This window comes from Prionailurus viverrinus, chromosome D3 (genome assembly GCF_022837055.1).
Source record: "Prionailurus viverrinus isolate Anna chromosome D3, UM_Priviv_1.0, whole genome shotgun sequence".
In the NCBI taxonomy this organism is placed as follows: Eukaryota; Metazoa; Chordata; class Mammalia; order Carnivora; family Felidae; genus Prionailurus; species Prionailurus viverrinus.
The window spans coordinates 78,488,075-78,501,378 of record NC_062572.1 but is presented as its reverse complement, the minus strand read 5'-3'; the positions used below and the strand labels follow the sequence as shown (position 1 = coordinate 78,501,378).

At 49.0% G+C, this 13,304-nt stretch overlaps 1 protein-coding gene across 1 annotated transcript in view; it reads left to right on the top strand.

Annotated features, from left to right (window-relative positions):
- ALPK2 (alpha kinase 2) overlaps positions 1–13,304 on the top strand; it is a 103,109-nt gene that overhangs the window by 60,378 nt on the left and 29,427 nt on the right. The window contains exons 5-8 of the mRNA XM_047828702.1: positions 1,680–4,905; positions 8,664–8,811; positions 11,066–11,193; positions 11,307–11,342. Coding sequence (XP_047684658.1) covers positions 1,680–4,905; positions 8,664–8,811; positions 11,066–11,193; positions 11,307–11,342 — 3,538 coding nt within the window. The remainder of the gene's footprint in view (positions 1–1,679; positions 4,906–8,663; positions 8,812–11,065; positions 11,194–11,306; positions 11,343–13,304) is intronic.

Here is a 13,304-nt window from a genome sequence, read left to right as displayed (position 1 = left end):
ATATTGCCTGAGTTGTATCCACATCACCTGGGATACTCCCTAGTACATTGGAGGCATTCCATAAATACTTGCTGGATAGACGAATGGTGCCGGCCCTCATGGAGTTTATAGCACAGGAAATTATACTACATTTCTTCTTGTTCCTTTAGCACTAGCGTGCCAATAAGATCAGAATTAAATGAACATCAGACTAGCTTTAAGGAAGAGTGAGAGGTGGCTCCCTGGTGGCAGCAGGCAGCCTTGGAGGGAGGTGTGGTCATGCCCTTGTCCTGTTTCCCACTGGCAGTAAGTGAAGGGATTGACCGGGGGACAGTAAGACCAAGATTCTCCCGTGTGGTTTATGGGAAGGAGCCTCAGGACGCAGAACCACACTGTGCACAGGAACATTCCAGGTCTACTTTGTCACATGCTGGGAGACGCTGTCTGTTGCCCTCTATAAGCCCAGTTATCAGTTTCTGCACACTTGAATGAGGCTGCTGCAAAGCGGGACTCCTGAGGGGTTGACAGGAAGATGGAGATTCTTCCTGAAATTGAGCAGAAATTCCCTTTGTGTTCGCTGGACCTAATTTTGATATGTATTGAAATAATGGATGAGCTAATAGTTTTAAGAGACAAGAAATTAGTCCAAGATCTTGTTGCTTCCTTAAACAATAGCCAATGTCACAGAACAGTCAGGCTCTACTCCTCACAATGTGAGATTCCTTCCTTCTTTGATTCCTTCCTTCCTCCCTCCCTCCCTTCCCTTTTTCTCTCTCTCTCTTCTCCCCACCCTAAGCAGTCCTGAATTTTTTACATCTCCTGGACATGGTTTACCTGCCACGGGGCATCTGTTTTAATATAAAAGAGGTGGGACACCTGGGTGGCTTAGGGGGTTAAATGTCCGAATCTTGATTTCTGCTCAGGTTATGATCTCATGGTTTGTGAGTTTGAGCCCTGCGTCCGGCTCCGCACTAACAGCGTGGAGCCTGCTTGGGATTCTCCCTCTCCCTCTCTCTCTGCCCCTCCCCGTTCATGTGGGTGCTCTCTCTCTCTCAAAACAAATAAATAAACATTAAAAAAAAAAAAACAAAGTGGAAGAGGTGTTCCAGGATTTTATAACCTTTTTGAGGTAGATATAATTGACAGTGTTGATGGTCCGTCATAACCTCGTTACTTCGTGAAAGGCGGGTTCAAAGGACAGGACTTTCTCCGTTCTTTAATAATGTTATTAACCAGCAAGCTGTCATATTTTGGGAACAAAGGTTGTCCATTGCTACTTTACAAGCATTGCATATTTCATTTGTTATGATCATGTGAAACGTATCTTTCTGGAAAGACGCCCACAAGCTCTGGTGATTGACTTGATCAAACTAGCTTACATGCAATTTATTCCCATCTTTCCCCCCCCCTCCCCCCAGAGAGAAATCATTGAATGAGGACTGTCAGAAGGCTTTTTGCTTATAATGGGGAATTTGACCAAGGGCCCCCCGGAACCTACGGTTGCTTAAATTTGCACGTCTCCAGGAAGTCTCTAATAGCTAGAGAGAGTTAGGGGACCAGTGTTTAGATTTCGATCATTCCTGCTACTCTTCTTGTGCGTTATTACAGTCATCAAGGATTAACAGTCTTGGGCTTGCAATTATGCCCAGTTGCAGGCTCTCTTAGGAACAATTCTATTAATATCGCTTTCATCTTCCTAGGTGCAAATTCAGGAACCGGTCAGGGGGAGAGACACTCTCAGCCGGATGCCAGCTTTCTCAGAGCCTGCTGGGGAGCCGTCTGCACCTCCTGGGACCACAACAAATTCCTTCCCCAACTCAGGAGGGATCGACGAAGAATATGCATCATTGGCCCGATACCTGGAGCTGGAAAGCTGCACTCGATGCCCAGAGCACGGAGGCAACCAAGACAGAAAAGACCGCGCACTTGGAAGTTCCTGGGAAGACCTCGGACACGAGCTGAGCATCCCAGACGCCAGTAGTGAAAACAGGTCCCCCCGGGAGCTGTCAGCGCTTCTCCCCCAGGAGGGCAGCGCTGACCCTGGGGAGCCCAAGCCTCTCTCCGTTGCTTCCCCTGAACCCACAGATACCATCACCACCCTGGAAACTGCGGGCGGTGGGCCAAGGGGCAGAGAAGCAGCGTGTGTGTTAGAGCTTCTGGAAGCCCGTGGCCAAAGAACACGGCCGACCACGGACTCTCCTGCCGGAGCCTCCCCTGAGAAATACTCGCCTCACGAAATTTGCTCCATGGACTTAGAGTCGGCAAAAAGTCAAAGCGAAGTATCCGATTTACGTTCTCCTGATGACAAGACGCCGGGCATTCTTTTTCAGACGCGAGGTTCTGAGCCTCCACAGCCGCCATGCAAGAGCGCCAAGGAGCGAGACTCCACCACGCCCCCTCTTTTTACCAGTGTTTTCACGTGGAACCTTTCACAAAAAGCCAGTGAAGGGGGCACAGGGAAAAACTTAGCGGCGGTGGAGAATTTCACCTCCACGTTGGTCTCCGCAGTACGGGCTGGCCAGCAGACGCCCGGCCCCAGCAACTCAGGAGGCCTTGAGGGAAAACAGCCTCTACGTTCTGAGGACAGCTCTTTTGTGCAGTTGGCAGAAGACAGCAACAAGGGCCCCAGTAACGGTGGCCCAGACACCACAGACACATCAGCCAGGAATGGCTCAGGTGTAATGTTTCCTCGTGAGACGCCAACGGCTTTCACCGCTCATCTGGAGGGTCTTCAGGTGGCCAGGGTGAGTGGGGACACATGGCCCCCAGTTACCATGGCCCCCAAAGTTCACCCAGCCAAATACCTCCCTGTTTCCATTGCCGAGAACAGTCTTGCAGATGGACCCAAGGGGAGCTCACCTCAGGCACCAGATGAAAATATTCTCCACCTCACTTCCCATGCCCAGTTGGGCCATATTTTAAATGGCTCCAAAACCGAATCTCTAAAGGAGCCCTTTGGCATGGCTCCCCGTGGACCAGGAGTCCCCATCCATGTTCCTCGGCTCCCAGAGGTAGAGGGCTTCTGTAGCAGCCGCCCTCTCCAGACTGATAACCAGTCTGGAGATAAGAGCCTGACTGTGGACAGGGCAGACAATAGGAGCCTTGAAGAGGATTTCCAAGAAAAAGAAAGTGAAAGAACACAGAGGATCCAGCACGAGAGCTTACCCCCACCGAGTTTTCCTTCTGAGGGTGGTTTCCAAGAAAGGTGGTCCATGACAGCTGTTGCACAAGGGGAAATACACCCAGTGCCCTTGGACCACTTGTCAGCAAACTCCAGGGAGGAGAGCGGGCAGAGCTCAGACCTGGGGCCTACTGTGTGCAAGGCGGCCCACGCCACCGTGGAAGATGATGGTCAGGCTCTGAGCCACACTCCACCTCTCTCTGATATCTTCCTGGAAGGCTCTAGAGAGAGTGGGCCAGGACTTTCGAAAGCGGGCAGAAAGCTGAAGATTATAACTCTGGAAGCTCCCATTTCACAAGACTGGCTCCCAAGACCACAGACGGGTTCTGAGTGCAAGGAGTTAGAAGCTGGTCCCGTAATTCCTGACAGGGTCTGGGCTCTATCTGATGTTCTCAAGGCTCACAGTCCTCAGGCTGAGTCTGGCCCGGCCCTTGCTAATAACAGAGAAACCCGTGTCAGTGAAAAACGCGCCAGCCGTGCATATTGGAGTAGCCTTTCTTCCCGGTATTTGAGCCAGCCCAGACTCCTGGAGTCATCTGTGGATCCTGTAGACGAAAAGGAATTACCCGTCACAGATTTGTCATCAGAGACTTCCAAAGCCGGAGAGAAGGAAAACGTGAGTAATGTGAGTCAAAACCGAGAGGAAAACCAAGTCAAGGATCATGCTGCCTTCCTTAAACAGTTTCTGACCTGCCCTAAAGTCGTAGAATCCTCTGTAGACCCCACTGATGAAGCAGGTGTGATGGTGTGCACCAGGGCTGGGACACCAGGGCCTTCTGAATCCACACCGGCTGTCATCAGAGAGGAGAGCAAACTGAATGATGGGAACATGGGCCAGAGACTGGAAGTCCAACCCGCCATCTTGCAAGTCCCACGTCCTGACGAAGGTGGGGAAACCATTCCAAGTAGATGTGGAATAAGTCAAATACAAGAAGGCCGTAAGAGAAGCTTAGGGGAGGCTGAACAAAGTAAAAACAACAAAGCAGAACCTGTTTTCTCCACTTCACCTCCTTCTAACTGTCTTGCAGTGATGACTCATGCATCTGTTGGCGTTGATAGTCACAACTCCACAGGTCAAGTTCACGACGTCCCCGAGAATGATTTAGTTGAGCCCAGAAACCACCAATATGCACGTTCTGACTCGAAGGAAAGGGAAGCTGTTGAGAGTGAGTGTGGGAAACCTTCACCCTCTTCTAGTGGTCTCGCTCCGTTGCCCTGTGCTTCATCTCCCAAAGGAAACACTGCAAACTTCTCAGTAAGCCACACAATTCGGGAACCTCAAAGAGAGGAGCCCCACACTGGGGAAACCAAGCATGTGAGTACCTCTGGCTCTCCAGCAGTGACCTCGGCATCTGGTTCAGGTGAATGTGCCTCGGAGAAAGCTCCTAAGATATTACAGCACCCATGTCAACAGGGCTCCAACCTGGGCTGTGGGAGAAGAACCAGGGAAGAGAATCTCGGTCACACGGCAGCCCGGACCCTCAGATTCCCAAAAGCCCCACCAGCAGGGAGTGGCTCAGAGGAGGTCAAGAAGCCAGAAACCTCAGGGGGTGGACATTTAGCTGAGGGCGTAAAGAAGAAAATTCTGTCCAGGGTGGCCGCCCTGAGGCTGAGATTGGAAGAGAAGGAAAATGTCCTAAAGAGCTCAAGCTTTCTTAAAAAGATTCCTAAACTCGAAACACCGGCATCATGCACAGAGGAGGAAAAAGACGCAAAAAAGCCACCTTGCAAAAGAGAAGGGAAAGGTGAGGTGCTGTTGCTTTCTGTCGTTGGTAACGTTTGGGTTTGTGAACCAGATGTCCGGTGTCCTTCTGAGTCCTCTGCATTTAAGGTGAGGGTCCACTGGATAGGCATTGGTGGCTTGGCAGTGACCAAATGGTGGCCTGGCCTATATGCTCATGGTTCTCAAGCTCCACTGGCCTCAGCATCCCCTGCAAGGCTCTTTGAAATGCAGATCGTTGGGCTTCCCCCTCCAGAGTTTCCGGTTCAAGGTGTGGGTTCGAGAAAGTGCGTGTCTAACAAGTTCCCAGGTGATCTGGAGAGAGAATCACTGAATAGGCTGCCTGTGGGTAGGTTGAAATCGAGGGAGTAGGATTAAGATGACTTTCTGTCTCATTACCCTTTAAAAAATATTTTAAAAGATAAACAGAAGTGTTCATCAGTGTCGCTAATTAGTATAATTCAACAGACCACACACAGCAAGCAGGATTTACGGAAGTAAACATTCAGGGATAATTTGGGAGCCTCTTTTTTAATTGGTGATTTTCATTAACAGCAGCTTACTTGAATCCCGGGTTTCCTTCCAAATTTGAGCGTAACGTTTCTTTCCAGCTCACCCTCCTCTTCATCTGAGTCGGAAGCGCCCTCTGAAACCTCCGTTCCAGGTTTCAGGCCACGTGAGGCTCAGGGCCCTGGCAATTTCAGTCACTTTTGTGCTGGGGGGGGGGGGGGGGGGGGCGGCGTCACGTGACCCCAAGCTCCATCCCTTAACCCAAATTTTAGCCTCTTTCATTTCAGAGCTCTTTTTTCCCTTCCCACGGGTGGGACGAGTCAAAAGAGAAGACCCCCTTGGGGCACCTGGGTGGCGCAGTCGGTTAAGCGTCCGACTTCAGCCAGGTCACGATCTCGCGGTCCGGGAGTTCGAGCCCCGCGTCAGGCTCTGGGCTGATGGCTCAGAGCCTGGAACCTGTTTCCGATTCTGTGTCTCCCTCTCTCTCTGCCCCTCCCCCGTTCACGCTCTGTCTCTCTCTGTCCCAAAAAATAAATAAAAAACGTTGAAAAAAAAATTAAAAGAAAAAAAAAAAGAGAGAAGACCCCACAGTGAGGTCGTGGAGCTGCGTGTGGCAGAGCCCGACGCTGGGGCCCCCTTATACCCCAAAGGCGGGGGGCAGGGCTTTTCTCCTTCCTGAGTGTCCGGACCTCCACACGGGCGCTCATTATTCCCAGCACACATCACCTAGGCCCTCAGCGCCCCCTGCAGCCAGGAGTAAATACAAAACTACCTTCTGAAGAGTTTTGGGGGGCATCCAACCAGTTTTCTAGTATATAGGTTTTAAAACCTATTTAGGGACGCCTGGGTGGCCCAGTCGGTTAAGCCTCCGACTTCAGCTCAGGTCATGATCTCTCAGTCTGTGAGTTCGAGCCCCACGTCAGGCTGTGTGCTGACAACCTAGAGCCTGGAGCCTGCTTCAGATTCTCTCTCTCTCTCTCTCTCTCTCTCTCTCTGCCCCCCACCCCGCTCACACACACACTCTCTCTCTCTCAAAAATAAACAAAAGTGAAAAAAATTTTTTTTGAAACTGCTTTAAAGACAACAGAGCAGTATTTTAAAAGATCTCTGAAGTGGTTTCAACCCAAAGGGAAATGTCTATTTGGAATCCTTGTCCGCGGTTATCCGAGTTACTATGGGAACACGGACTATCCGGAAAACCAGAAGGTGGTGGAGTTTGCTCTCAGAGACTGCGTGGCTTCCCTGAGCACTGCATTCTGGGAGGGGAGCACTGTCACACCAGAGACCCCTTGGGGAAGGAGTGTGTGTGTGTGTGTGTGTGTGTGGACAGAAGCACGTGACTCAGAGGACTCAAAGAAATAAAACTGAGTAACCTTTCTTGGGGACATTCACAGCTTTGTACTCACCTGGCGGGAGGGGGCTGTTCTATCCTTTCCCATCAACCCTTGACCCGAACGTGCACAGGAGAGGAACCTGGCCACACTGAAGGCTGTCCTTTATCCCCATTCCCCGTTCCATCCGATACAAACAGGGGTCCTTCCTAAAGCCCTGAGGCCTCTTGCTCAGAGACCCTCATTTTGCTTTGCTTCCCATTTTTGGCCCTTCCCTCTATCCTCCCAGGTTTCTGGGTTCAGAACTTCTAGCGGGCAGTGGACAGAGTTGGCATCCCCTTTAGGGACATTGGGGTCTCCACAAAACCATCCATGAAGACTGCCACCACATTGTGCTGGAAGGCTCCTTGAGGACTTAAGTTCCAGACGAGGAGGCGGGCTTGGGCAAGACTCTGGAGCGAGAGTCTGAGACTGTGGGCCTCAGTACCTAACGCAGCCAGCCGCGTAGGACCGAATAATCCGAAATGGGTTTTGCCATCACTAAACTTGGTATATCTTCTGTCTCTGCCATGATATTGTTAGTGTCTTCAGTTACTCTCTAGTGGAGGGATTTGTCCCCTGAGCGGCTCATTAGTACTTCCTGGGAAGAAAACAAGCTTTTAAATACGCTGGCATCAAAGAGAGAGGAGAAGGCACGTTTAACCCATCGACTGCTGCCCAGCAGTGGGATCTGAGGTAGCGGGGAAACACAGCGTTGGCACTGGGGACTTCGGGCTTGGCCGGGGATCACACAGTGTTTTGAGTTACCGCGGCTGCGGCGCTGTGGAGCTTGGCCTGCCCGAGGACGGACACCTCGTTGCCAGGAACCCAGCCAAGTCATTCTGCCCACCTGGCGGGGCCAGCCATCTCGTCTCGTTCTGCTGTCTGTGCTGCTGCCCCGTGGCTGTCCCGAGGAATGACACACTCAGCTGGCCTGCAGTGCCCTGATCCCTGATGTTAAAAGGCGATATTCAAGGAGCTCAGCCCAGCCTCCCCCCACCCCGCGCCCCACACACCAGGGAATTGTTTCCTGATTGATCGTGTTTCATTCAAGGAGACACGTCTGTCTCTTTTGCCGATGAAATCGCTATCAGACATCACTGCAATCCGCTCGGATATCTTCAGCAAAGATAACTGATCAAGGGGAAAGACGGGGGAGAATTATTCACTAAATATCTTATTGTTGCTTTGCCTTTTATATCTGGGGGCGTAACCGTAATTACTTGGATAACCCAGATTTTGTCCTGCTCCCTAAGCCCCAGCTCTGATTTTGACCTGGATTACCTGGCGATCATTTAAATACGGCTCTATTTGGCTCAGGGTTTATAGACTAGGTATCCACAATCCCCAAGCCTCTTCTTTAAAAAAAAAAAAAAAAAGCCTCTCATGTTCTACTTCATTTCGTGCATCCTAGATCTCACTTTGGGACTTTAATTTTTGTTAATGTTTATTATTTTTGAGAGAGAGAGAGAGAGAGAGTGCACGTGTGAGCAGGGAAAGGGCAGAGAGAGAGGGAGACACAGAATCCGAAGCAGGCTCCAGGCTCCGAGCTGTCAGCACAGAGCCCGACGCGGGGCTCGAACTCGCAAGTTGAGATCATGACCTGAGCCAACGTCAGACGCTTAAATGACTGAGCCACTCAGGTGCCCCACTTTGGGAGTCTTAAGTAATGCAAAATGAGATTTTTCTATTAGATCGATTTGCTCATTTTCTGAAAGTTTAGGCGAGTCACATCTTCCCTCAGACACTTGGTTTCCTCATCCGTAAATTGAGGGGGATAATTGTCCCCATTCTTGGGATTGCTGTGAAAATTAAATGCGATAAAATGGGAAAGTCTTCTGGCCACTGTGAAACTCTCTGCCGCTACTGTAAGAACACTGACCTGAAACTCTCTCGTTTCCAGCTCCGATATTACTAAAAAAGATCCAAGCCGAGATGTTCCCTGACCACTCTGGGAATGTGAAATTAAGCTGCCAGTTTGCAGAAATTCATGAAGATTCTACGGTCTGGTGGACAAAGGATTCCAAGTCAGTAGCCCAAGTGCAGAGAAGGTGGGATATTTGCCTGGTTACTTTTCATGGTTGTTGCTGGTTTCACAACGTAGTTCTAAAAGAAAATAGTGATAGGAAGTAAAAAGGGAAACTGAAGCTGAAACCCCACTCACTTAAGTATCCAAGACAAGTAAGGAACGAAGACAGAGGTCTAGACAGGGAAAGCAGGGGAGGGTTCTTACTCAGGCTCTGCCACCCCCGAGTCTTGTGGCCTCAAAAAATCATGAAATGCGTCACGATGCTTTTAAAATCAGGGGAACATGATGGGGCGCCTGGGTGGCTCAGTCATTTCGGTTTCTGACTTCGGCTCAGGTCATGATCTGACCGCTCGTGAGTTTGAGCCCCGTGTCGGGCTCTGTGCTGACAGCTGGGAGCCTGGAGCCTGCTTCAGCTTCTGTTTCTGTCTCTCTGCCCCTCCCCTGCTCATGCTCTCTCGTGCTCAAATATAAAATAAAACCTAAAAAAAATAACTTTAAATCAGGGGAACATGCCAAATCATCTTCTAGTCTGAGGTTCCACAGTCCCAAGATTATAGAGCTCTCTTCTGTTTGTGAATCTGTGTTTTTTCTCTTTCACAAATTCCTACTAGCCTGCCAAATTTCAAAGCTAAGAAGGAGAATCCAAGGGGAAAAAAAACAATCTATGAAGTAATAGAAAGGAGCAGGTATTGAAGGTGATAAGTAACCATTTCTGAGATGGGAAAAGCCGTGTATTTCTGGGGCCCTAGGTTAGAAGAGGAGAGGAGAGGAGGGGAGGGGAGAGAGAGAGAGAGAGAGAGAGTGAGAACCATTGCCGAGAGTACCCGTGTGGAACAAAGCTGACGAATGGCTCCCTAAGCGCCTTGCTGGCAATAAATGCTTGTTCACGTGAGCCGTGGGCCATGGGCTTCACCCAACACACCTGAGGGAGGGTGGCTTATTCTAAAACAGATCACCTGGCTCAGTGGGCATAACTCAAGCCCCAGATGCTTCTTTCTGCTGAGGGAAGTCCCCGTTCAGCTCCCTGAGTCACGGGAGGTGTCCTGTCCCCTTAATCTCGTTGCAAGGAGCCTGAAAAAGGAAGAAAAATCGAGTTTTTTTGTATAACTAAATCAGATACGTTTGCTTGGAGCATACGTCTGGAAATTAGGCTCCAAATGCCATAGTGATGGCGGATTCGAGCTGTAATTTCTATAACATCCCTCCAGAAAACCTAACTGGATTGTGACAGATGGAATGATGCCACGCAGCCTAAAACATTGCCATTACCCTGCCTGTCTTATGTATGGCTTAAGAAGAATGATAATGGAGAATAAGTGGCTTGGCTTAAAAAAAAAAAAAAAAAAAAACAACCAAGACCACTCCCTCGAGCTTTATAAAAAGAAGCACTAATCATTCATTTAAAGCACTTTCTGTAGCTGTCAGCCAAGGGTAATTAACCAGTAGGGTTTTGGCAATCTTGCTCTGAGCTCAGACTTGACATTTGAATCTTTTGGGTCCATTTTCCATTTGAGATGTCTTTAGAAAACCTAGCCTCCCTGTAGGGAGCATACGTTAGTAGGCCTGCCATTTACTGGTGACATGTGGCCAGGCCTTTACACTTGACCGACATTGGCTTCATTTTGTCTGGGCAGCACTGATTTGGGAGCACCCATTTGCCTTTTCTTCTTCTCCTCCTCCCCCTCCTCCTCCTTCTCTTTCCTCACCACCACCACCACTGGTTTTTCTGTTCGTGGCACAGTGCCTGGAACTTAATAATTTGCGGCGGGTGGATGGATGGGCAGTATTCACTAGAAGAGTACCCTATTCAAAAACACCCTCAGCCATGGGCCCTTATTTACAGCAAAGACCCCCTTTCGCTTGTCCCGTATCGTGTCCGTGTTTAGATTTGGTTTAGGGCTTTCAGGTCTCCTTCCAGCCCAGAGCACCTGGGTCAGTAACGTAACTGAGGTGAATTCTGAGCAGAAATGTTAATGACGGCCCCCAGAATTCACATTTCCGGTTCTCTTGCCTCTGCAGGTCACAGCCAAGGCTCCCAAATGGTTTTGATTCCTATTGCCTATTTGGAGAGAGGATGTTAACGCAAAATTGCACCAATCATCTCCCACAGATAAAAATGAATTATGCAAACAGCTTACCGAGACCTTGTGCTCTAGCCAGCCCACCAGCCCCAAGTGTCAGGGCAGGGACGCACCTGTTCCTTTCTCCTTAAGTGTGTTAGAAAAATGCAGCTTCAGAGCGATGAAGCGTTCCAACATTCATGTCCCCTATTGCAGGGCAGACGACACCTCGGCTGTGTCCTTGGCCATCGTCCAAGCCGGTCAGAAGGACCAGGGCATCTACCGTTGCTGCATCAAGAACAGTTACGGCAAAGCGACCGCTGAGTTTAACCTTACCGCTGAAGGTAAGCCTCAGCCTCTCCGTTTCAGGCGATAAACCTCGAGACACCCCCGCCCCCGGCCCCCGTCCAGAATGCCCACGTGCACTGAAGACCCTCTCTTCTTTGTCTTCTTCTAGTTCTGAAGCAACTTGCGAGTCAGCAGGATATTAAAGGTAAGCTGACCCGAGTTGGATGTCCAAGGACACGGGCCACTCCACAAAGCGAGAGCTCGCTCCTGGAATCAAGGGTTGAAACAATATCCCCATCGACTCTTCTAACCAAGTAGGGGAGAGCGCAGGAATGACTGGGAAATGAATGACAATTCATGAGCTATTTCAAGCTGGTGGCGAGGCCTGTAATTAGTGCGTGAGGCTACCAACATGCAGAGGTGTGTATTTATGAAAGATCAGACTGGGGCGCGCAGTTGTTGAGGATGTGTCGGTGGGGGCCTTGGGGTCAGACTCCTTCCTTGAAGCCTCAGGCTTGCGTCCAGCCCCTCTGCAGCGGGTTTTCATCGTCTGGCACTGACACAGCCTGGTTTGTTGCTTCGGTTTACTTCCCAGTTTGACTCACTAAGCAGATTCCAAAGACAGTCAGGTGTCCTAGGAGAACCCCATTCCTTCGCATCTTCATGGAAATGAAAGATGAGTCTTGGTGCTTTCCTTTGGCATTTTGACACTGGTCCCGGTCCCCTTGATCTTTCGGATGAAGAAGCCTCAAATAACTTCTTTATCACCTTTCTTATTTGGTGATAAACATTTTAGTAGTTGAATTCTCCCGAGGAGGAACAAATAACATTTTACAGGCTGGGCTCTAATTAAAAACTAATAAAACCCAGCTCGTGGGAAAGCCCAAAAATGAATGATGGTTCAAATAAAACACAAGCTAGCACAATTTAATGATCGCACATGGGGCTTTCAAAGGAAAGTCCTAAGATTTATTTTTTTCCTTTCACTGTTTTATCTTTGTTAAGTAGACTTTCTGTTGGAAATTATAGACAAGACTGTTAATTATACCCAATACAGTACTATAGAAAAAAAAATTACCTTCTTTCTAAGCACACAGTCGGAAACAACTTTTGTAGTAAATCTGATGCATTTTTTAAGCACTCAGTGCAGTTGTTGTTGTTAATAATAATTGAGTTTTAGAAATTTGGGGATTTTGAAGGAGAATAGAATGGGATAAATATAATTCATATTTATTGGGCTGTATACATAAAACACTTCCTATATTCTTTAAGTGGTATTAGGGGCCAAATTGTTAAAATGAAATCATTTTGTGCAACTAGAATTAAGAAGCTTTGGGTTATATAAAAAGCATCCCTTTTTCTAAGTGATCCAGTTTTTGAATTTAACTTAAAAAAAACCTATACTCTTCTCTGTAAATTAATTTTCTTTCTAGTTCTGTCACTAAAGATGAAATCTATGATAAATAATCTCTTAAAATTTGCCTGGGGGGGCGCCTGGGGGGCTCCGTCAGTTAAGTGTCTGACTTTGGCTCAGGTCATGATCTCCCGGTTCGTGAGTTCGAGCCCCGCATTGGGCTGTGTGCTGACAGCTCAGAGCCTGGAGCCCGCTTCGGATTCTGTGTCTCCCCCTCTCTCTCTGCCCCTCCCCCGCTCATGCTCTGTCTCTGTCTCTCTCTCTCTCTCTCTCTCTCAAAAATAAATAAACATCAGAAACATTTTTTTTTTTTAATGTGTCTGGGACAGTGTCCCAATTGCCTGCCTGTTCCCCTGCTTCTCCACCATAGATCTTTCTAGAAACCTGGGACAGGTTACTTGGCCTGAGGCTCCTGCTCACCATCGTGAAATCCTGGAGGATCTTCCTACACACGCTCTTTCCACAGGCGTCTTCGGCACGTTTTCTTCTCTTTTGTTTTTCTTTTAGAGATGACAGAGAGAGAAAGAGAGAGAATCCTAAGCAGGCTCTACACTCAGCACAGAGCCCAGCACAGGGCTCAATCCCGTGACCCTGGGATCATGACCTGAGCTGAAATCAAGAGTCGGACATTCAATCCACTGAGCCACCCAGGCACCCCCAGCACTTTTACTGTTTGAGTCCCCCTCCCCTTCTTTCTTTCTGCCAATAATGAGGCCTAGCTGTTCATCGATACTCTTGGACAATAATTTTCGT